The 25,279-nt window shown below is 45.5% G+C and overlaps 1 protein-coding gene across 3 annotated transcripts in view; it reads right to left on the minus strand.

Annotated features, from left to right (window-relative positions):
• dennd1b (DENN/MADD domain containing 1B) overlaps positions 1-25,279 on the minus strand; it is a 94,054-nt gene that overhangs the window by 54,442 nt on the left and 14,333 nt on the right. For 2 of the 3 annotated variants that reach the window (XM_005460342.3, XM_005460343.3), the window contains exons 3-5: positions 19,420-19,463; positions 2,439-2,488; positions 1,489-1,608 (exon numbers count right to left, since the gene is read on the minus strand). In XM_005460342.3, coding sequence (XP_005460399.1) covers positions 1,489-1,608; positions 2,439-2,488; positions 19,420-19,463 — 214 coding nt within the window. The remainder of the gene's footprint in view (positions 1-1,488; positions 1,609-2,438; positions 2,489-19,419; positions 19,464-25,279) is intronic. The other variant, XM_025899380.1, reaches the window with a different exon arrangement.

Raw genomic sequence — 25,279 nt, forward strand, 5'->3', positions numbered from 1 at the left:
GGGATATTTAAGATGAAATAAAAGTAAAAAAATAAAAACATAACCGGGCTGCGCATTAACAATTTTAAATGAACAAAACAAAACAAAAAAAAAACTTTCTATACATTACATTATTATAAATGAAGCGAGCCATGCAAACTACTCAGAATGCATAATGAATTTTATACATCATATGTCAAATGAATTAGCATGTCTAACTCAGCGAGAGGGACAGGGGAGCCTCTGCTAATTGGCAGCGAAGCTTCATGCATAATTATGGGCCAAGCGTCTTTGCTGTCGCACTGTGGCAGTAGCCGAATAACGAGGAGAAAAGAGAGGGAGAGACGGCGAGGGGGAGAGGGAGAGAGAGCAAGAGAGACAGAGAGAGAGGGAGAAAGAAAAACAAAGGCCATGGAAGATGGCCAGGAAGGGTGGGTGGTGTGGGGAAGAGGGACACTGTTCTTCACAGCAGCTCATCAGGGCAGCGACAAACCCACGACTGTCCATCAACACACACACACACACACACACACACACACACACACACACACACACACACACACACACACACACACGACAGCAGCTTTACAATAACAGAAAAGGAAAGAAAGCCTTTGTCCTCATCGTGCGGTTTGTTATTTGTTCGACTGCTTAACGCATTCATTAAAAATATAGTTTTTGTACTTTTCCCTCCTCAGCTCATATTCGCGTGCACAGTCCACTCCACTGAGATCGTCACTGCAGTGGCCTCTTCTGTGTCATGGCAAAGTTAATTACATCTGTAAAAACACTGTGTCAACATGCAATTACATGGGAATTAAATGATAATAGCCTTTGTCGGAGCGCAATTATGCAAAGAAAATGCCTTTTTTTTCTTTTCGTGGGTTTGGTGTCCTCATTTATGTGCGCTGTGATAGGAGAAATCCACCTATGAAAATATCAAAAAGTGCTAAACTTTTGGATAATTATAGGCACATCAGTAACATATTTGTGTGGGCAGATGAGACTATAAAATTTGTTATTCTGGCATAGAGCAGCTCAGTGTGAAGTGTGAGAATGAATGAAAATGCTGCCTTAAAAATCTGTGTTCACTTCAAAGATCGGCTAATTTTTTTTTTTCCTCTCCATCAAACTTGATAAATACATGAAAAAAATTAAACACAGTTCTGGAGCGATCCATAGAATTTATGATTTTTATTTAAAGAGGGCAGAGCAAGTCTGGGTTATCTGAACGAGTAAATAAAGACGGCCACGTCTGAGCAAGTCACACATATTCTCTGTATTTTTGTGTATTTGTGATGTGCAGTTTGCCTTTTAGTAACCTCGCTGCTTGACATTTATGGAAATTGTGTTTAATGTTTCTTTAATAAAAATAAAAAAACCTGTAAAGATACCGAGGTTCAGGATTCATCTTAAGGAAATACAAATGTAGAAAACACTTTGGGAGGAATAAGACTAAAGACTCTTCACAGAGAAGGTTAAACACCGTTTGGCGAGTGTGTGTGTTACCTGAGCAGACATATGCAGACCCGGCAGCCTTGGGTGAGTCGGCAGAAACCAAACCTCTGTTTGCTGTCGATGTCCGTCAGCACAAAGGTGAAATTCTGCCCCACCTGACTCTGGGAGACCCTGGGCGACAAAACGAGGGACACGTGCTGTGCACGCTCACAAAAAACTCACACCGCACAAGTGTTTAAAACGAAAACACACAAATTTAAGAAACAGGACAACAAAACACAATTTGATGTAACTGGACCAGAAAGAAGGTCTCATTCAAAAAGAAAAATTCCCTACGAGCTAAATCTCCAGTCAAGCTCCAAATCTGATGTCATATAATTCGAGTATGACTGGTACAAAAGAAAAAACCAGTGAAAAGCTTTTCCAACCCCAAGGTAAATCCCACTAAAGCTCAGTACACGCCTTCAACACTAGATGGCAGCAGCTCAGCTTCAGTAAAAATACCAAGGAGTCCTCCCCTCCCACTCGCTCTCCTTTCTGTCTTTAAAAATGGGAGTTTTTACCGTGTCACTTACTAAAAATAAGAGCTGTGCTGCTCTCAGGCTGCTGATCTGATTGGACCTATAGTGCGTATAGAAACACGCTCCCTTATATTCTGAACTTGGGACACATTTGCACTCACAGGAAATCTCACTAACCACAACTGCATCATGTGGGCCTGTCGCTGATGACCTATCAGCATCATCACTAATAAAACCTGTAGCTTCATCATTAATATGACGATCACAGCATTCCCATTTTTGGTTTGTTTTTCTTGGTTTAAGGTCGATTCTTAGTTTTAAAGACCACCTAAAAGGATGGTCGGTGAGCTGGCGTGTGACAACATCATCAACTAGTAGCTTATAGTTCCTCGTGGTATGTGCGAGGACGTGTTCTTGAGCTGAAAGTGAGCTGCGCTGCTTAAAAAATTAAAACGAGGAAGAGAGGGAGAGGAATTGTACCTTTCCACGTCAAAGGGAAAGCAGAACTTTGGTATCGTCTGAAGGACCTCCTGCAAAAACAGAACAGAGTAGAAGGCACATCTTTAGACGCACACACACAATCATCACTGATGAAACCCATTAAAATCCTGTATTTCGATATGACAGTCTCCGGGGCTTTCGCTAAACGAGTGCTATCAACTGGCTGAACAAAATGGGGATTAATGTTGAATGCTACTGATAGCAATCTGACAAAATCTTCACATCCCAAACACTGCAGCCTGAATGCACTTAATCCAAATGAATGGGCAATATAAACCACTTCATTTGGCAGAACAGAGTGGAGAAGTTCCCCCCTTTCTCCCTCTCGCTGTCTTTTAGAGGGACGGCGAGGGATCCTCGATCCACAGCTTGAATAATTAGCAGTTAATAAGTTCATCGATTATCAGGTGCCAAAGGGAGATAAAGGACGAGAAAGAAAGAAGAGAGGAGAAAGAGAGGGTGGTGGTGGTGGAGGGGGGGGGCACGAAGGCTATGGTAGCAGATTGTAGTGACAATAGGCTAAGCAGCTCTGTGGGGTTAAGAAGTAGGAAGGGGGTTACAAGCCTTCAGGGCTTTACCTCCAAACACCTCCCTTGTGAGTTAGGGAGTGTGGAGAGGGGTGGGTGGGGCGGGGGCACCTTTCCACCAGCGGCATATGGATTTAGACAGAGAGCAGGAACAGAGCGACGCACCATATGGGTGAGCCACTCCAGACCGGCCACAGAGCCGCCGAGCATGCCCGCTCTGTCTGTCGCTCTGCCTGCTAACCTGGCCCACAACAGGCACCAGGCGCCAGGTCGCTCTCTCAGCTTCGGCCAGATTCTGCCAAGCTCTGAGGCTAATCCCGGGGACTGGGTGGCCCTCTGCTATGCTCTGGCCTCTCTTGCCGTCTCTCTCTCGCTCCCTTTCTTTTGCTTGCCAGGCTGGGCCACTGAGCCCAGGGTCTGTGTCTTCTTTCTGATTGGACACGTCCGAGCTGAGTGATGCTGCTGCGACTCTATTTCTCCCTCCCCGCCTCGCCTAGAGACCGATCCGGACGACAGGTTGGGTATCTGTGCTGCTGCAGGCAGCAGTCGCTGACCCCCCCCAACAAAACTTAAATCTGCCACCCAGCACAGCACAAACACTACCACAGCTACAATGAGCTGAACGGGCGTGCACGTCGTAGGTATTGGTGTGTTTTGAGAGGACGATGTGTGTATTTGAGCGGCTGCATGGTTCCAGGGTGGTTAAGACTCCACATTTGTGTATGTGTGTGTGGGTGTGAGTTTCACTGTGCTATATGTTTGTATGTGCCCACATATGGAGGATAAGGGGAGGGGCTGAGGGCGAGGCACCGTGGGTGGGAAGTGGTTGTTTTTACTTATCAGGATCTGTGATAAAATCGAGAACTCAGCAAAGACGAAGGGCTCAGTGGCAGCGAGGTCTCTGTCTGTTGTGTGTGTGTGTGTGTGCGCGCGCGCGTGTACATGCATGTGTATGCACACGTGCGTTACCGTGTCTGGGTGTGCGCGGCTGTAAAACTGTCACACACATCAGAGCTGCCATCGCTGTATGTGCTTGCTGCTATTATTAACCACTACGTACGCACACCAATATGTTGCAGAGAGCCCTCCCTGGTGCACCGCATATGGCACACACAACCAAACAGACACACACATGCAGGCAAAGACACACACGTTCTCCTGCAAATAAAAACATTCCACTTGCCAGATTTCTGAGCTGTCGCAGCCCCGCCCACACCAGGTATCTGTGTTTGAGTGACAGCTGAGGGGTTGCTGCGACTCTGATCTCATGCAGGACCACAAGGAAGTGATGCGTCTGTGCGTGTGTGATATGACATAAAAACAGCAGGCATGTTCTCGCTCCCCCTATCTTTATATATATCCATCTCTCTCTCATATATATATATTCATTAAGTCTCAGATATACTGATGGCAGACAGCATAGAGAGAGCTGCTGTCTTTAGCATTTACACTGAGTGGACAGCCGAGGATTGTGCAGCAAATCCTGAAATATGGTTTCTGATGTCAGAAGTCTCTCTTTCTTAATAATACATTTACATTTTGCAGCTGTATTTTAACATTCATCTGTTGTTTTCCAATTAAATGATTCACTTTTTATTCCAACCAGTTTGTCATGAGGTGGGAGGAGTTTGGCACACAGTCCAAATCCTAAAGATTTCCTGGTTAGAAGAAAAAGATTTGGGAATGTTTGTTGTGCTCATTAAAATAAGAGCTTAGCTGCTCGCGTTAGCTGACAGTCAGTGAATAGGTGCACGTCCATTCAGGCTTCAGTTCGATACATCAGTGTGACTCTGACTCGCTAGCAAAGGCCCGGTGGTCACTTCTGTCAATGACACACACTTATTAACAATCACCATCTCGTCCCTCGTGTAGAAAGTATTAAATATATAAACATTTTTTGATAAGTGTCCCTTTAAACTGTCATTTTTAGGTAACCGTGGGAACCAAACCCACAGCTTTCCGCCTCCATCTGCAAACAATCAAAGTAAATGGATTTTTTTTTTTTTTTTCATAAAAACTGTCCTGTTAAATATTAGGGGCGGGACTTTCAAACATCTTTTGTTTTTGTTTTTAAGGCTCATTTTGTTGGAAATTTTTCATTTATGTTTATTTAGTTGAAATTTGAATCGTTTGAAACAGACGAGGAATCAGTGTCCCCACTACAGAGGATATTCTGCAGATTTCACTGTCAGAAGTCTTCACTTGGACAGTGTAGCTGGCTGGGAACCAAAAGAAATAAGAGAAGAAAAATGCACCGTGTGTGTGTGTGTGTGTGTGTGTGTGTGTGTGTGTGTGTGTGTGTGTGTGCGAGTGTGTGTGTGTGTGTGTGTTTGAATCGACCCTTTATGCCGAGCCCAACAGTGTTGCTGTTCCAATATTTCTTTCTGTTTTAACCAAAGAAATCGACTGCTTGTATGTGATTTTCAACTCGCAATCTTCCTTTGCCTCATCTGTCAATCTGTATTTCTTCTTCCTACATCATACCTGTATTACAGGGAACTGAGGCATCTGCAGCTCTCTCACCATGACTGGGCCCTATACCACAGGGATATCTAAACACCAACGGCACAAAGGGGATGTTCTGCCACAGTTTCTTAGTACACTAAGCACACACGTGCGCAACCACACACACACACACACATAGACACCCCCACTTGCCATTTTCCCAAGACAAAAGAAAAAGAGGCAGCTAATATATTTGCAGCTTTGTGAGAGGGGGAGGCGGGTGTGAGGGAAGAATCTGCTGCTAGGCTGGGCTTGGCAGACACTGCTGTGTGTGTGTGTGTGTGTGTGTGTGTGTGTGTGTGGTGTGTGTGTGTGTGTGTGTGTGTGTGTGTGTTGTTTATCGTGAGTGGAGACAGGGGTATCACTCAGTGAGACAGAATGCTGTGGGTTCCCCCAGCGGACGATCGCGCTATCACTGCACCACAACACTACAACAGCGCGCAGCAGCACTGTGCAGCTTTGCACTGCACCCCCACAGAATAGCAGGTACAGGAGGGAAGAGCAACAAACTTTGAGAGCAGGGCGACACTCTTACATTTCTACTTTAAAAAAATAGACCTAAACTTCTCTTTTATTCCAGCTCTACCCTAATTTCTTTAGAAGTAACTGTAGCTATATATGGCTGAGCACAACACTGGGGGCTGAGAGATTTGATGTGGAACAGATCACAATGTGTGGGCTGGGCCTGACTGACACACACACACACACACACACACACACACACACACACACACACACACACACACACACACACACACACACACACAAACACACACACACACCTTCTTCTTCTGGACGGTTGCTAAAAAGGAGGGAGGGGCTTTCAGGATCACAGCAAGGAAAGAAAAATACAGATTACATGCTAAACTCAGCATCGGCCATGGTGTTTCATTTCAGGCGTGAACTTCGTGAGCAATATTGACTTTCCCATATGCTTGCACACAGACGGAGGCAGACAAGCACAAGTGTTGCAGAGAAATGTGGATGAAGGCAGGGAAGGAATGAGGGTGGAGGAGAAAAGGAAGGAGTCGGAGGGAGAGAGTGACAAAGTGAATGTCAGAAGGAAGGAAGAGGTGGAGAAGGATGGATGCAACAGCACAGGGAGGCGAGGAAAGAAAGGAGGGAATGAGAAGCAGCTTGCAGTTCATGGCCCTCTCCCTATGCAGCGAAGACTCCTCCCTGGGGGTAGGATGGGGGGGGCTCAGGACTTTAAGCCCCTGCCCTGCTTTATATTCCCCTGGCTACTGCAGCCAGATCAATGCTGCTAGCTACCCGGTCTAAGTCAGCCTGGCTCAGCGGGCCCTAGAGCCTTCTAGACAGAGAGCAGCTTTAGGAGGAATGGAGGCTGGTGGCAGGCAAATTTGTAAATGTAACACAGATATACTCATATTAGAATCAGACCCTAAAGCATTAAATCTCAGGGCTTTCTTTGTGTGTGTGCGTGTGTGTTTAGCCCATTACTGCAATTCAGACACACTTTACATTACTGTCAGCTGTTTTCAAAGCATGTTGGACCGTTTTAGTCTTTCACTGTATAAATTCACCACAGCCAAGGCTGTGTCTGCTTCTATTTTTTTATTTTCTTGGTCAAAGTTAATTTATTGTTTCCTGGTAATGCAATTAGAAGTGCAGACTGATTTGAAAAGTCTGCGCCGTATTACTAAAGAAAAACAAAATAACTCAAAAATAATGTGGACAAGATGTTCGCTGTGAGCGATTACCTCACCAGAGTCAGGCCTTTACAGTAAGAGTTTAACCACATGGAAATCGATTAAAGCGGCGAAGACGTACTCGAAAATGGGCAAAATGGTACGTTACGCTTCACATCGGTGCGTCGCTATGACGACACAGCTACAGCAGTATACGCTCGGCTCCGGAGCGGCGCGTCACAGATGGTCACCAAACCAGTCGTGAGTTACTCCAACAGGTTAACAACATCGGCGCTCAGTATGTAAACGCACACTATTAGCATCCTGACACTAAAAGGTGCGGAGCCACAATGTTACGCTTTCAATATACTAAAACTGCAATCAAGTAACGACTACCAGGAAGATACATGTTTAGTCCATAAAAACTTGTAAACAGAAATATTCTGATGAATCATTTGTTCAAAAACTCATTTTTAGGCAAATTAAAGCAAAAAAAGAGGCAGAATCTGAACCTTTAGGAACCTTCATACACAGTGTGACACAATCCACAATCTCTTAACTGTAATAGATTCTTAAAATGACCCAAGTGGGTCGTCTTCCTCAAGACAGAGAGATGCATGAATGGGTCTGCTTTAGGTCATTTCCTGTGAATCTTTCATAAGTGCAAGAAAAACAGTTTTTTGTGAGGTTATCTCATGTGTCAAACACGCGCTATAAGACCACAGCGCGTTGCAGCAGGTAGGGACTCAGGTTATCCAGCCAGCCCCTCAGCAGTCTAATGAAATAGTCAGCAGGGCTACTAACACATCAGTGCTGGAAAGCTCAGTATCTAAACTCACCCTTCCTTCACCTCTTCCTCTCGCACTCTCTTGCGCCCTCTCCATCACCTCCTCTTTTCCTTCCATCCCCCCCAGCCTCCGTCCTCTTTCACCTCCCTTCTAAACCCCCCTGTCGTCATCTTCGATTGCCCCCTTCCTGCATACCCCACCTCTTCCTCGCCCTCACCGAAACCCCTCGTCCCCTCTTTCGCCCCCCTTTTCCCAATTAGTCTGTCTGTGTGCAGCTACCCAGCCGATCTCTGCCCATCCTGCCGGTGCTGGTTCGCTCACCCGGCCCCTCTGGCGAACATGACAAAGAGAGATCCTCAGTATTCAAACAGACACGCTGCTTTCAAATGCCGAATGGCAGGGTCGACCTGGGTGCAGCTTTAAGCAAAATATTCAAATTCTCAGCCTTTCTTTTTTAAGAATTTGCATGGATATGCATTCATTTGCAATGTGTAAAGGCACAAGGACAGCTGAGCCTTGGTTTGAGAGAGAGAGGAAAAAATAAATAATGCAGAATAAAAATGTGTGATTGTATGAAACCTTGATTGGGGAGAGCAGTGGATTTGAAATTGTTGCAGCCGCCAAGTGACTGGCGACCCGATGACTACCGTCAGGGAGCGGGTCTGTGATCTAACTGTAAACAGCAAACTTCCTGAACAATTTCCTGTTTGTTCAATGAACTCAAAACTGCACCAGATACTGAAGCGTACAGGAGACTTCACTGAGACCGAAGCACAGTGAGGAGGAGACTCGTAAACCCAGCCTTCGTTTGTCGAAACAAAACTAGACCGAATCAAAATTCTTGATTTTTGTGGCCTCCTGCACAAACACCTTGCATGCATTCATATGCATTGTTGAATCAATTTTCTAAACCTATAGATTGAGAAAAGGAACAAAAGATTCATCTACTGTCAAATTATAGACCACAGTATATTAATGCAGTCCTTTACAAGTATCAAGCAATCAATACAAGTAACTTTTTCCAATAATGGCTACCGAGCCACTCCATCTTCCTGAATGATTCAATTATTTTCTAGCCAGAAGATAAAAACTTGAGTTGTGGTGGTCGCTGTAAAGTGTCGTCTCGGGCAGCTCGTGTCCAAGAACTGAGCGCCGAAAGGAAAAATGGAAACGTGTTAATCAAGTTACAGAAAGAGGCGAGGACGCACTTTGACCTTTAAGTTCGGCGTGCATAAATGAGTCTATGTTGGGGCTCAATGTCGCAAATGCATTTCCTTATCTGAGGGATTTTCATCCAAGGTGTCTCTGCTTACATTTTCCAGGCAGCTCATCAGATCGCAGATGCCCGATGCAAACACATGTAGAGGGGAATTTTTAAGCTGCAGATGTAGAGCAGGGATGAGACAAAGAGAGGACCGAAATGACAGGGAGACGGGGGAGATGCCACAGAAGCCAGATTTAGCGATGGAATAAAAAACTAAAAAATGAGAGAGAGCGAGGAGACGAGCAGAAGAACAATGGGCAGAGGCAGAGCTTCCTCTGGCCGCTGCAGACCTCAGACCCTGCAGAGATTCCTTTCATTAGGCTTTAATAGTATGCTGCCGGCTTGCCATTCTGACCTGCACTCTGTGCCGGTAATAAGAACGGCCTTCAGAGCCGGACCAAAGCAACAGAGCTGCTTGAGAATAGTGGGGGAAGTGAGATGGGGAGGGGGAGGAGGTGGGGAGAGAGGTGGAGGGGCACATGAGCCTATAAAGTGCACTTTCAAATTGACACGGGGGCGTTACATTTTCACATTCTTGCTCGCTCTGCCCCGGCTGATTGGAGAGGGAGATGGAGGGAAGAAGGAGTTTTGCCCTTCTGGATTTTTTTCTAATTCCCTGTACGAGTTCCTGTTCCCAGTGACCCCCTCTGGTGCAGCGCGTCTCGACTGAAGGAGGTTATTTTTGATTAACAACATCCCCGTGTTGTCAGAGCCACTGTTCAGATGGTGCTAAAGCTGGCAGACTGATCCTGCGGCCTTTTAAAGCACCTACCAACACCTGACAGTCGCATTTGCCTATTCCTACTGTATGTGAATTTGCCACCTCTACAGCCGGAGACACAGATTCCCTCTGGGGTGTCAGGAAGGGCGTCCGGCATAAAACTCGTCCAAATCAAACAGGTGAAGCTACCTGCTGTGGAGACCCTCTGCAGTAAACGAGCAGCTAAAAGTACCATAGCAAGAATTAAAAAAGACTAATCTGTACTTCAGGACAAGCGAGCAGTTTGTCCTCGGTAATATCCACCAAGGGGAGGAAAGTGTTTCTCTGATTGCTTTTCTACATTTTTAGGACACAACACACACGCAGGATGAATTCAGTTATAAGTCAGTAATAATAAAATACATGACATCCCCTTAACCTCCGTCTGTCCACCCCCAAACTTGCTCCATGGCCAACAGCTGTAAATGAGTCACCTCCAATTTTAAAGCACTCCGCTGGGGTCCAACACACGCCATCTACTGTATTACACCAATTTATTTTCAGTTTATTCCTCAATGGGTGTATTTATGTTGGGGGGGGGGGCTATTGCTCGGAGAGCGGCGTCAACAATAACATTGCACATTATTCCAGTGCTAATACCCTGTCCTGCTGATGTCCTGTCTACATATCACAGATGGGCTCAGACAGGGGAGAGCAGCAGTATTATGCCTCTGCTGAGATCTTCCACTGAATATATAACCACGTGATAGGGAGTGAGACATCTCCCCCTAACACACACACACACACACACACACACACACACACACACACACACACACACACACACACAGAGTTTTGGGCCAAGAGAGCTGCATATGCCGCAAACATACAAGCATGGGTTTCATTAATGAAGTGCCAGGAGGAGAGGGAGAGGGATATAGAGAGACAGCACGTGTGTGTGTGTGTGTGTGTGTGTGTGTGTGTGTGTGTGTGTGTGTGTGTGTGTGTGTGTGTGTGCGCGCACTGAGCAGCCGGGGGGGGATTTCCTTCTTTAAGCTTTCAACTCCCACTGGGCTTAGCTCGACTGTATGAACCCTGATGTGGGCCTGCCTCTAACACATGGCGTCACACACTCTCGACACACACGCACACACACACACACACACACACACACACACGCACGGACTAACACACAAACAGAATGTATACACTGAAGCTCAGCAGGGGAGCAGTAGTGCAACACCGGCTCCTAAACATTTGGCGGTGGACGTCTCATTGACAGATGTACAAGGAACCTAGCAGAGAGGGTCAGGTCATCGCTGCGTCCTCCTCTTCCTCCTTCTCCTCTCCATCCTTCTCTCCCTTTACACCCTATTCATTTGTCATTTTTGCCATTTCTGTCTCTGACTGGTGGCTGCTGGTTGTGCCTTGTATGGGGTAGTTAAGGGAAGAAAAAAAAATGCATGCCCAATTAAGCCACATTGTTGTGCGTGTGATAGCTCTCCTGGCAACAGCGGGATGCGGTTCGGGTAAGCCTGTCGTCTACGACTGTAAGAAAAGAGGCTTTCCTGGTTGACAGGAGCAACCTGTTTGCAAGCAAAGCACTCGTTTCCTCATCTGTGAGTTCGGCCATAACACACAAAGAGTTTGGCAGGATTCTCACATTTTTTAGAGAAGATGAGAATCTGCAGGGCAGGATAGTAAAGCCAGCTTGCATACGTTCAAGCTGGGAACGCATCGGCTCCAGTCGGCAGACTTGGCCTCTGGAGATTATGGCCATTATTTGGGGACCTCTGGGTAGCCAGGCCAAGACTTCCTGTTTCGGGAGGAGGTCACAGGTTTACGCCCGCAGATAAATTTATCATGAGACGATAGCAAGCACCAGACATCCATGGATGTTATTTTCTGGGCTAAAAAGAGAAAAAAGACCCGTTTCTGTCTAAATTTAGTCACGAGGTGAAAGTTTAATGGCAGCACAACCAGCTACTGTTTGAAAATGCAAACATGTATATTTATTATTATCATTATTATAGCTACATATATGTATATGAGCTGGTTCGCATCGGTCTCATTCTGTTGACTGTCCAGAGGAAAGACTCTGAGGACTGAGGAGCATCCTTTCAGTTTTCCAACACATTTAATGTCGTGTTTTTCTGAACGTCCTAAAAGAAAAGCCGTAAACTTTTTATCCAACGTTGTGTTGACAGCAGGCAAAAATCTGCTTTTTGGCGTCTCTTCAAAAACACGGTTTACCTAAAGCCCGTCCAGACATGACCGCTTAACACAGAAACCAAAAGTCTTTTAAAAATGCGACGATGCAGATTCATGTGCAGAACCTGTTTGGAGACAGCAGCACGTTACCCTGAACAAAGACCTCCGATGACCTGTGCAGCACGAGGTGGAAGGATGTTTTGTCACATTGCTAAAACTCTCCCGGTTCCCCGTTTCTAAATTTCTGTTCCCTCGCCGTGGCCACGTGTGCAACAGCTGCCTCCAACACAGCTCCCCGACTTGCACGTGTAAAATGGATGAATATAATAAACCTGCTGCACTGACACCTGTTGATTTGGTCTCCCAATCAGCTATTTGATCATAGTGACGGATATTATTGTTGGAGCTCGGTGCGACAGATACGGGCTAGTTTATTCTTCCTAAAGTGAATCCAGATAATGTACAGATTAACTGGATGCATCTGTGTATGTAGCTGAATCCACTACTATTCACTTGCAGGTTGGGAAACAGCCAGCAGTTTTTTCCTACCACTTTCTTTTCGCCAGTCACTCGCCGATATCGGAGAGATGTGAGCAACGGGGCGTGAAAACACTTCTCCTGCTCTCCTTTTCCCTCTCTACCACTCTTCTTCTCCCAGGAAGGCAGCCCAGAGGTCAGTGCAATCAAGACCCATGAGCAACAAAGGGCCCCTAGTTAGGCGTCCAGCTCAGTGCCTGAGCCAAAGGCCAGCTTAGCGGGGCGAGACTGTCCATTAGGCAAGACCCTGGAACACCCGAGGGATGTGAGGTGAAAAGGGTTAGAAGGAAGAATAAAAACAGTATCAACCCAGTCGCACACACACACATATTCTCAAAGACATACACAGATCATATGAGGCCTTGTTTGACACTGCTGTCAGGGTGCAGTGAAGGGGAAAGACAAGGCCCTGTGACACGCTGAGCATCACACACAAACACACACACACACCCTTAGGCTTACATCTCTCCATACGTGTAAACCCAAAGAAGGTAATAATTTCCATGTTTTTACAGACTTTCACAACAGATTCTCACAGGTTTGAGAGCTAACCATATGATCTACAACAGTGCCTCCAACCTCCGTCGCTGCAACAATCTCCTGTTTAACTCATCTAATTGAAATTTTCCTGTTAATATATCCATCTGTTCTCCTAGTAGATCTACTGCTTTTCTATTTTGCTCCACTGGGCATCAACCGACAGCAAAGCATCATCGTCTTGAAGTTAGCATGTCTGGCCCCCTGCCACCAAACCTTTGCACACCCACAAGGACTCCTTCACCACTGCTCTCGCCCACTTTATCCTCTTCTCCTTGGGGTCAACCCTCAGTCCCCTCAGGGCTGAAGTCACCAATCATGTCCACCGGTTCCTACGCTTTACCTCAATCCCTCAGACCGCTGCTGTCTCACCAATCCAATCGACCTCCTTTCCCCTGCCTCCCCCACCCAGGGCCAAGTCCACAGAACTGTGGCCACCAATCACGGCGTGTCAGGCAGCCGGTCCTGATGGAGCACGGTGTCAGAGCAACGCTGAAAGCTGCCGAGGATGAAGCCTCGAGAGACTGCTGCCTCTCTTCGCTCTTCTTCTTCCTCTGTCTGTCCCTCCCCTTCTTACTGTCTAGCTGATGACTCGGTGAGCTTTCCAGCAGAGACAGATATACGGGACTGTGTGAAGGGGAAACACGTCAAGTTTAGCCTGAAGTCATGGCATCTCAGTGACAACGCTGGCCACAATTAAAAAACCACAAAGACACGCAGCGATAGCTCTATAAGGCTTTACATGTCAGGATGAAAATAACCCAGTCATCTTTACACTGGGATGAACAACAACATTACATTTTACACCCTCTCATTAATATTAATTAAATTAAATCAAAATCATTCCAAATGCAGGAGCAGTGTGCAGCACAGCTGACTATTTGTAAAATGACTGTTTAGGTTCGACTGGTTTTCTGTATGACTGCATCAGTCTGACATGTGTGAATAATCTTTACCTGACTGAGGTTTGTGGCCATGTGCTTACGCACAGCTTTCTTTAGGTCCTGCCCCTCATTTCAGTTTGAGTGCGTCCTCGCAGCACCATCATCTTTCTTCCCTGTTTCAGCCGTTCTCTCGTACAAGACCCATTTATTTATTTGTCCACGAGTTCGTTTGCTAATAATGTTGGTAGAAGCTAAGAGAAGCAGTCAACGGAAAAAATAATAACGCTGTTTTAACGGCACCGTCTTCCAGCTACAAGCAAATGCAGCGATTCATTTACTTAAAGTCATAACAGAAAGAAAGAACGGCAGCAGCCTGTGTTCAGAAAAAACCAAAACATTTTATTTAAATAAAAAAAAAACCCCACAATGGAGGAGGGAAACAACAAATACAAAATAAAACAAAAAAGTTGTCTCTTCCAGCAAACGTTCTCCGATGTAAAGTCTTTTGTGCGATTTGGCGCATCTCAAAAAACAAAACAAAACAATCCAAAAAGTAGCTACATTAATACTGAAACAAACAAGAAGAGAAGGTAAAATATTCCCTCCAAACAAAACTTATAAATTCTAAATGTGCAAATCAGCCCGTGCATAATTACGTTGCTCCGCCCATCAAAAAGCAAAAAGTCCGCGCCTGCGTGAGTATATCGCCATGGTCTGTTATTTATGGAAGCCCGTTTCCGCCACTAAAAAATAATTTTAAAAAAAGTATCCATAACTCAAACTTTTGACTTACTTTTTTCAAAATTTTGAGTTAATAACTCGAAATTTCGAGTTAGCGCTGCCAATCTGTAATCTACGTGAATGATGTCATTTCCTTGTTACCCGGAAGCTGAAGTCCTCAGTTACAAATGCTACAGCTAAGCTAGCAGTATCACAGCCTATCATGAATGCACACACTGCTGAGTATTTTCAGTGTGGCTTCACACATGATGAAATCCTTGTGTTATTAGCTGAATCACATGTCGTTACTATCAGCAAACGTTCTCTCAAAAGCGCCAATTTGTTGCGATCTGGTTTGAGTGCGCATTACACGTAGATTACTGATTGGCAGAGTTAACTCCAAATTTCAAGTTACTTTTCTCAAAATTTTGAGTTAATATGTCAAAACTTAGAGAGAATAAGTCAAAATTTCGAGTCATGGATACTTTTGTTTTTAGTGGCGGAAACGGGCTTCCATAGGTTATTGGACTGACGATTGTTGGTTGGAAAATTTTTTACATATCGCCCAACCTCAATATGCCGTGTTCGGTTTATGCCAAACGTGGAGGTGTATCATGACCAAACGGCTCCACCTTGGACATCCATCCTTCGTGTGAACCGACACAAAGACACAGCAGGTCTGTATCGAGGAAACAAAGCGCATTTTCCTTAAAACGTAAAACTGCATGGCAGAAAATAAACGCACAGAGTAAAGAGTACAAGTACTTTACTATAATTTCTCCACAGAATAAGTCCCAGAATGCATTTAATAAAAAACTGATTTCTACATAGCGATGTATCAAAGCACAGATATTTCCTTAAGATCGAATTTGAACCGCAGCCTTGGCATAAATGAAAAACAGCATGTTTTACAGTCAACTCGATGCAGTTTGTAGCAGGAAGATCAAAGCTTCCTTATTACAGTAAAATGTGTGGAATAGCCACGGAGAGTTAACATCAACCTTAATAGTTAAAAGAAGGCCTTGCAGTAAAAACTATTCATAATTCAATATTTCCTTTATTTCTCTCTTGATATTATGCTGAAACCAGAGCGGATGAAAAAAAAAAATATACTGCGTGTGTATAATTTGCAATTTCATGCAACAGTGGCTCATGAGGGGAAATATAAGATAAGGATTGTGGAAACATGAAGGCTGATGAATGAGAGGGGAGCGGACGGAGAGGATGGACAGATCTCCGTGTGCCCATGTCAGAACTGTAGGACAAACTGAATGACTGAAAAGGAAGGAGATGATGTGACAGTCACAACAAGACAGAAAAACCATAATTACAAACATAAGATAAAACCACTCAGGAAATCGACACAGCCGTAGATTTCCTGAGAATAACAACAACTAGTTTCAGGTGCCACAATCATCTTCAGCAGATATGAAACAGCCCAACACAAACCTTCAAGCATACGTGCAAATCTCTATTTTTAGTGGAAAAAGGAAAACAATTCTCTTGATATCAAATGGTATGGATAACAGAAACACTCCCACTGGTGGGATACTGGGTCAATTTGGATTTCTGCTTCGAAGTTACTAAAAATAAATCTGATTTTTCCGACCAATAGCTCTCCAGGTAAGTGGACTGGTGCAGATGCATCGACTCTTCTCAGCTCTGGGATCCTTGTCTTATCGTTTTTCCAGACTTACACAAATTTAAGTCTTAAAGTTTTCGTTCCCTGGGATGATTCCTGCCTTTCATTTTATGCAAAGCTTAAAGGGCTCGACTACGTGACTATTTGTTAAACTGGTTAACTAATTATACAGAGTGAAAGTAAAAACAAGGAAATAAAACTGCAGCGTTGAAGATTGCCAAGCTGGAAAACTGCGTTTTACACTCGAAAGTAGAGCAATTTGCAAAAGGGTGTGTCCGAGAGACGAACTTCACATTTTGAAATATGGTGGAGCTGCTGACAGTTTCTGCAAGTTGGTCCTCTGTTTGTGAAACTTGCTGAGTGTTTATCATATTATCCTCTGTTCTTTACACAGAAGTGGGCCTTCTATACGCCACACTGTGGTTAGCGAGAATTAAGTGGCAGAACCGTGTGTGTGTGTGTGTGTGTGTGTGTGTGTGTGTGTGTGTGTGTGTGTGTGTGTGTGTGTGTGCGCGCTGTGTTTTTTCCACTACTTTGGGATGAGATCTGAGAGGAAACGGACAGATTTCCATCTGTCTGCTTCATTTGCAAAAAAGAAGAAAAAAAAAGTCCTTCTTATGATTCAAATATATGCTTTAGCCACCTCTCTCTCCCTCTCTCTCTCTCTCTCTCTCCCCTCCCTCCCTCTCTCTCTTCCATCTCTGCTTCTCTCTGTCCAAATGGCATCTGTGGATGACCAGGGCACAAGTCTCAGGGGTTGATAGAGAACTAGTGTTGGGGGGGAGCGAAGGAGCGAGCACCTCTCACTTCACATTTCCCTAGCACCACCCCGGCATGCCAGCCAGCCTGCAGTCTGTTCTCCTTTGAGCTTTCTATTCTACCACTGAACAGGAGAAAAAAAATCAATTCATATTTCCATAATCCACACTCCTGTCTGTCTGCATGTCTTTGCCTCTCCCCCTCTCTCTCCCTCTGTCTGTCTTCCTCTCTCTACCCCTTCTCCCCTGGGGTAGACTAACCCCTCCACCCTGATCCTACGGCCTACAAATGTCATTACGCTGAGCAACAATAACGGCCTAAACAAAAGGAGGCCTCGCTCTGAGCTGCGAGCCCCTCTGCAGAGATCGCTGGCTGCTGGCGCCATATGCCGGCCAGCTCGGGCCACAGAAAGAGAGCGAGACTGTGGCTACAGAGGACTCCAGCCTTCGGAGCCACAAAGGAGGAAAGGAGCCTTAATCCCGGTAATGAGGCCCGTGAATACAGCCTTTATGTATACGGGGGAAAGGGCCAATCCCTCTGTACACAGCAGGCTAACTGGCCATCTTAAGGGCCATCTTATCCACACAAACGATCTGGTCGACAACAGAATGAAAGAAAAGCGAGGTTGCGGGGGGCTAAAAAGGACAGACACACTGGAGAGGATGCACGAGGCCCACGTCAACACAAAAACTGTGTTGGCCCCATGTTTACGTCTTCATTTCAGTTTCCCCCCCTTCGCTTCCATTTCCTGTTCTTCCCTCTGCAAGTCTGTAATTTCTTGCTCGCTCTCCCATTCCCTCACTGCCTTTACCTCTTACTCTGATAGCACGCTCTGGTTCTTGTGGGGCAGGCAGACATAGCCTGAAGCATCTTTCTACAACTCAGTTTATTTCTCAAAGTGGATCAGAGAGGCAGGAGAGCTGTTTAAACTCAGTAGCTATGCTGCTGTGTTCAAGTCTATCGTAACCTTCGCCACATATTGGAGTCTATCAGCTACACGTCTGTTTATTCCCTCCTCTCAGCTGACAGGCTGCCCAAAGTCATCCGTCCAGCGATGCGGCTCCAGGATCTGCTCTGCGGTTGCTTTTAGCACCGAACACAATATACAGCCCGTCCTGTCTTCTATCACTCTCAGCCTGTCAGTGCAGCCTCCGCTCACCGATGATGGGCACACGCACGTTGTTAAAGGCTGCGTTACTGTTTTGATCAAGTTGGGTTTAAACTGTAAAGGCGAATCAAAAAGAGAGAAAACACGACACCCCGCTGGGCTGGTGTATTTTTCTAAGGGTAAAGAGGCTTTTAAATGAAACACTATTTAATCCAGAGTGCACAATCTCCCTGTGAGACACTGAGAAAAGCTGTGACTAGCATTAGGGAAGTTTTCAGTTCACTCACTCATTGGTTCTTATTTGAATTTTGGTTTTTTTAAATGTAGGAGGCTCGGGACTGTTTTGACACTAAAAGCTGAACACGTCCCAGGGGAGACCACGGCACTGGATTTTAACCAAAAACAAAGTGTATTTCATGTGAACCTGACATTCTGTGGTTAATAATGTCTGCCATATAGCACGGGTGCATCCTTGGAGCGAACCCAGTATCAGTGGTTGGATGTTTGGGCAGACTCAGACGGTTTGAACCTGTGATCACCTGACTGCTTAACTTTATCCCACGTTCTCTGCTTTGGTAAGAAATTCCATTAAAGTAAAGACAAATAAATATCTCAAAGCCAGAGTATGATTTGGAATTTAAGTCACACAAACTGGAAACAGACACTAACCCTCCGAGTGAGTTTTATAAGAACGCTGAGCCAAAGAGCACAAACACACGTTTTATTTTTATTTCCGATTCGGAATGAAGAGAATAAATGGAAACAAAAGGCAAACAGGAGGACAATGAGAGAGAGAAAACAGAGGTGTGCATTCCTGTCACGGTTGCATGATAATTACTGATTCGTCAGTTATTGAAGACCTGCTCACTGCTTTTCATTACCAACAACAGACGTACAGTGAGACAGAGAGTAGGAGGGGAGAGAAGGAAGCGGCGGAGGTGGTGGTGGTGGTGGTGGTAGGTTTTGGGGAAGGTTACCACAGGATGGCAGGGTGAGTGAGGGCATTAGGAAAAGGAAGGAAGGGAGAAGCGAGAAGAGGAGGTGGTAGAGGTTGTCTGTAACATTGAACCAGGGGAAGATTTGGGGGGAGAGACAGAGAGAGGAATGAAAAAGCAGAATGTGTTCCAACCTGGTCTGTGTGGTCCTGGGGGAAGCTCCACAGCACGGTTGGATCTAGAGGTAATTGACAGACAGCATTAATCAGCGGGTGAGAAACACACCGTCTTTGCTAGCTGCCTCAGAACACATACATATTAATGAGAGGGGTGGGGGCAAGGGTGGCTGCTGCGAGTCTGTGCACGCACGCACACATGCATACTCACGCACACACACACACACACACACACACACACACACACACACGCATGCACAGAGTGAGCAGCGCACAGTGAAAGACAAGACACAGAGTGTCTCGGCTGCATGTGCTGTAAATATGCAAATCTATACTCTCATTGTAGATATGAGTTTATATTACACACCAAATCATGCACGTTTAAGGAAGCCGCAGTAACACGTACCCTAGTTTATTTGCTTAATTATTGCTACATTGATTCAAGCCTGGCTGTTTTGCTGAGGAGATGTAACTCTTACACTAAAAGGTTTATTATTATTATTATTATTATTATTATTATTATCATCATTCTACAGCAGTGCTACATGAAACCGAGCACACTGTGATATCCATTTGTAGTAAACAACTTAAAACCACACTGATGCTGACAGATGAGCCAAGGTGATTAACTGGTTTTGAATAAAGGAAATGAAATATGTGTGATACCCGTTTTATCAGCCAGTGAGTGCAAATACAGGAAATAAGCCGTGTTCGGCGTAGAGAGCGCTTCTATAAAACACTCTGTGGGGCACTTTTGGCTGCTGATCAGATGAAATTCAACGTCTGGTGAGAGAATTTCGTGTTTTAGGAGGATATCCTCAACATATCTAATCCTTGCTGCACCAGATACAAACTGATAAGCTAATAAAAGAAACGACAGACCAGCCAACATCCAGCAGTCATATGTATTTAGCAAAGACCGAGTACAGAAACAGAATATCTGGATAGTGAATAAGGCGGTGTTTGGCACACGTGATAAATAACCACGTAATCAGCGCCTCGGCCGGCGGTTGCCTCAGTGTGATCCACGAGCGTCCAAACTACACACACTAGTTCCTCTCAGGCTTAATGCTTTGTGGTTGAAATGAAGCGATCACCCAGCCACAGCCAGAACACAGGGGTCTGTGGTAAACATGGCTTCCACAGCTCCAAGGTCACCCCGTGACCCTGGCAAGAACAGCGAGGGTTTGCACAGACAAGCTCACACATGCCAAGTTCACTGTCACGGCCGTAGAAAAAGGCCCACAGGCTCATAAACACACCCCCACCTCTATGTAAACAAAGCAGAACGAGGAAAAAGTTCATGTGAAGGCAGCAAACCTCTCTGCGCGTTCAGCCGGTCTGAAACACGAGGACGACTAAGCCCTCTAACAGAAAGCTGAATTTACTGGATGCACCTCGATCCTAAAAAGAACGCCGCTGCTCGAATGAAGACGATATGCAACACGATGAGTAGCTTTGTGGCTAACGCACCGGGCTGTCCACGAGAGACAGGGGGACACAAAGGACCCACGGGTGACAGGACGCAGCACAATCAGTGATGGCTTACATAATCCTGTTGGATCATTTCATGGGCCCCATCCTGAAAAGACTGACAGAAAAAAAAAAACACAGCAGAGCTCCAAGCTCTACGACCCCCCATCCCCCCCGACAGTTCGGCCTGTTTTATGCTTATTTACTGGGTGAGAGGATGGGAACTGCTGCTGGTGAACGATGCAGGACAGAGGAACCAGACGGCTTGTTCTGTACACCAGCTGAAGTATTGATGAGGAGAAATTCCCACCTATTCACGTGTATGAAAACCATACGGTCCCAATAACCTTTAAATCGGCCCTTTCGATCCGGGAAAAGTCCCTGCGTGCCTACCTGACATGTTCATTTTGAGTTTGGAGTCATGCCTAGAGCAGAGAGAGAGACGTGCATGAATAACGTCAGAGGGCGAGTCGCAACTACACGCAAAGAAGACTTTTCTCGTGCAGCGGGGAGAACATTACCAAACACCCTCCTTTATCATTCATATGTCCTTCTTGTCTTTACTCCAGGTGTTTATTCTTTCTCTTCTACTCATTTTTCTCTCTCCATCCCAACCATTTCAGCTCTATTGCTGCTCCATGCTCACCTCCTTTCTTCCCCCTCATCCCGCTCTCCCCAGTTCTGCACCCCCTTCTTTATTTTTCTCACCGTCTTGCAATCACATACCCCTCCCCTTCACAACGTCCAGAGCGTGTGGTGGACGCAAGAGGGGGCCCGAAGGGGGTTAAGGCTGAAAGTTGAAGGTTACAGAGGTGAAGAGGACCCCCGCTGCTCCTCCAGGGGACACAAATGTCACTATGACAGATCCTGCACTGGTTTATCCTCCCTCCCCTTCTGCACACGCGCACACACAGTGAGAGCTCCATGATACGTCTCATTCTGAAAAACACCAAAGACACCTGAACTCTGCAAAGACTCCAATTCAGTTTCCTCTGAGAACAACGTGCAAAATGTTACTAGCTCAAACATCCTTTCATACTGTTTATAATGTGATTTGCACGTGCACGCTCTCCATCGCCTCTGTGGATTTAGACTCTGGGGGTCGCTCCAGTATGATGTGGACTTTACACTTACATGCTTTCTGTTGCTAACAAGGACATAAACCACTTCCTGCGTCCAGTAGACAAGGCTAGCAGTAAGCTGGAGATACGGGGGGGGGCACAGAGAATAATTAATGGTAAAAGTGCTTATAGGGCACCTTTCAATTTGAACAGTCAAATCAGTTTCTACTACAAGTCTTATTCATCACACACAAGCGTTTTTGTCTAACATCCAAATAGACGAACTCACACCCTGATGGATGGATCTCTGAGTATCTTGCCCCAGCACACTTTAGCATGCGGGCGCGTGAAGGGGTAAGAACTTCCGACTGGCAGACGACCCCGCTCTCCCGTATCCTGAATGATGGGACACTCGTGCTTTTGTAACTGGAAAAACTTCAGCGCCGTGGTCGAGGATACCTCTGAAACCTTCGTAAAACCAAGCTACTGCTTCCTGCTGTTTGCTTAGACATCCGTCATGCACAGGGCTTTGGGCCCACTTGCATAACAGACTGATCTGATAGACATACGCCTCTCCCATGTCAATCAAACTACAGCTGACAGATTCTATACAGAGCTGTTGCAGGCCAGATTAAAACAGGCCATTTTAGCTCGAGTGACAAGGTGAAAACAACCTATAGCATATTTCACCCCGGTGGGGTGTAAACAGATTCAGTGGGTGAGAATTGAATTGAAATCACCCATCGAGGGTTAGATTCCTCCATTCGCACCTGAGAAAATTGATGTGGGCAAACGTGGCGATGAGCAAGGACCGACCACTGGTCTGTTTGCCCTGTGTGCAAATGTGTACTGTGTGAGTAGATGCGTGTTTACAGATAGACAGCGAGCTCAGGAGTGAATATTTACAGTACACTAGCTTGTCCATTGATCCCTGAGGGCTTTGAGCATGGCTGAACTCCAACAGTCACAATGGGGGCAACAAGCAGGCAGCCCCTGAGCCGTGACACGGATACTGGTGAGATAGGCGGTGCTGGTTGATCAAAAATCAGTGTTTTGGCAATTTCTGAGACATCTGCCTTTGAAAGTCAGTGGAAAAATGGATTAATGGGGAAAGCTGGGAGCGGCGTGCAGGGCGGTGGGAGGAGAGTGGAAAGACGAGGGGAGGGAGGAGGTGGGTGCGTTGCCTAAAGGCTGTCCGCAGATGAAGCAATTTGCTCGTCACCCTTCGCTTTGCAGCTGACAGTTGGTCGCTAGTGAACACGCCAGGCTCTGGTAACCATACTGAAATTTCCCACCTCGACATAAGTCAGTGAGCGATGCTTTTCACCCCACTGGCGGTCACCTCGATCCCGCACCCAACAGCTGAAAGAGGTTTAGTCCTTACCCACCAACTTTGCTGCTAATGGCAGGATTTCACAGTTCGCCATATTGCTGCTAGTGTTCTCCATCAGAACGATGTGGTTAAACAGAAATAGACCCGCAAGCAGCAACGAAGAGGCCGAGAATTTCTGCAGGGCACGAAATCTAAACCGGACCTGTGGAGAGCTTGTCAAGTTTGGTGCCCTCGCGTCCTTTTTGGGAGGTTCACCATGAAATTTGGTGGATTGTAACTGACAAATAGTTTGGATTGTTAAAAAAGAACAATAATCTGATTACATCTGTGAGGATTCATTTGAACCAAATTCGGTGCAGATTCCATAATGTTTATACAGTTTTTACAGTTTCTGAAACATAAATATGGTCAACATGACGAGTTTTTGGCAGGATACAGCGTGTCAAACAAGTACCGAACACCTCACCAGGTAAATCTACTTCTAAAGGTGCTGTTGACATGAAATTCTCACCAGATGACGACCTATCGAATCCACACATGCACAGAAATCAAACCCCAGATGTCCATAAATTATGTGAAATAATGAGAGACGACACGGGGAAAAGTATTGAACACATGAAGAAAGGGAGAAGCATAAAGGGAGGACCGTCACGACACCATGTGAAATCTATCAGCGATTAGAATCATCAGCGGGTTCATTTACAGCTGATGGCAGATAAAATGCGTCATAAAAGAAACGTCATGATGGGTAAAACCAGTGAGCTCATTGCTAAAACATACTGATGCCACTGGTTACAGCAGGATTTCCCCAGTGAGCAGTGTTGGGGCCGTAATCTGAAAGTACAAAGAACCTCATTTCACCGTAAAGAGTTGTCCAAGAGGACTCAACCACCAAGGCCTGTGTGCACACTCACCACACAAGACTCCACTGCAGGAGACAAAGCACGTTGAAACATGTTTGCTTACGACATTTAGTCAAGCTTGTGAAATACTGGGAGAACATTGTCACCTGAGACCAAAGCTGAACTCTCTGGCTGCCGTAATACACACCATGTTTGGAGGTCAAAACACCAACACGGTTGGAGGTGGGAACATCAGGATGTGGGGCTGTTTTTCAGCACCGGGCACTGACACGCTTCACATAACCGATGGAAGGATGAATAGAAAAAATGTACCGAGACATTCTTGATAAAAATCTGCTGCAAGGCTGACGTTTCAGCAAACACACGGCCAAAGAAACTCAACTGGATTCACAGAAAGCAAATAAAGCTACTACATGACCCAATTCAAATCTATGTAAGAACTAAAGGTCAAAGTTCATTGAAGATAACCATGAAACCTTTATGTGGAAGGCTGGGCCTGCACACAGGAGGAGTATTAAAGCATGTTCAACACTGTCTTCTCTTTGTAATTTCTCATTATTGCAAATACCTTAATTTATAGACGTCTATGGTTTGATGTCTGCATGTCTGGACTGGACGGGTCGTTAACGACCTCTGATGAGAATTTTATGTCAACAGCGCTTTTAGAAATAGATTTACTTGGAAAAGTGGTGAAGTGTTCAACACGTATTTTACCTGGTGTAAATCAGACACTAACATAATGCCAAACACATTTCTTCTTACTGCAGCACAACCACCCGTCACCAAATGAGTTATTAGTTTGGACAACCTCAGGAACGGGCGATGGGTCCGATACATAAACTCGTTCCTTCCTTTTTCACCGCCGATTTGATTTGAGTGTAAAAATCTGAATCTAGATCCAAAGATATGAGATCAGCACATTTCGGCTCACTGGTTTTGGTCACTGGTGGAAGAACGTATGAGACAAAGCAGAAAGCCAATAAACACGACGTAGTAACTCTACCTTCCCTCCGATATCTTTAAGTCTTTGTATAAATTTCTATCCGATACTTCTGGCACATTCAAGTAAGCAAAAAAATGAAAAATGCTGGCATGTTCAACTTGGCATAAATCTATTGCTTCTTGGGATTTTCAAGTAGGCTAAAAAG

The sequence above is a fragment of the Oreochromis niloticus genome, linkage group LG17 (assembly GCF_001858045.2).
Source record: "Oreochromis niloticus isolate F11D_XX linkage group LG17, O_niloticus_UMD_NMBU, whole genome shotgun sequence".
NCBI classification, from domain to species: domain Eukaryota; kingdom Metazoa; phylum Chordata; class Actinopteri; order Cichliformes; family Cichlidae; genus Oreochromis; species Oreochromis niloticus.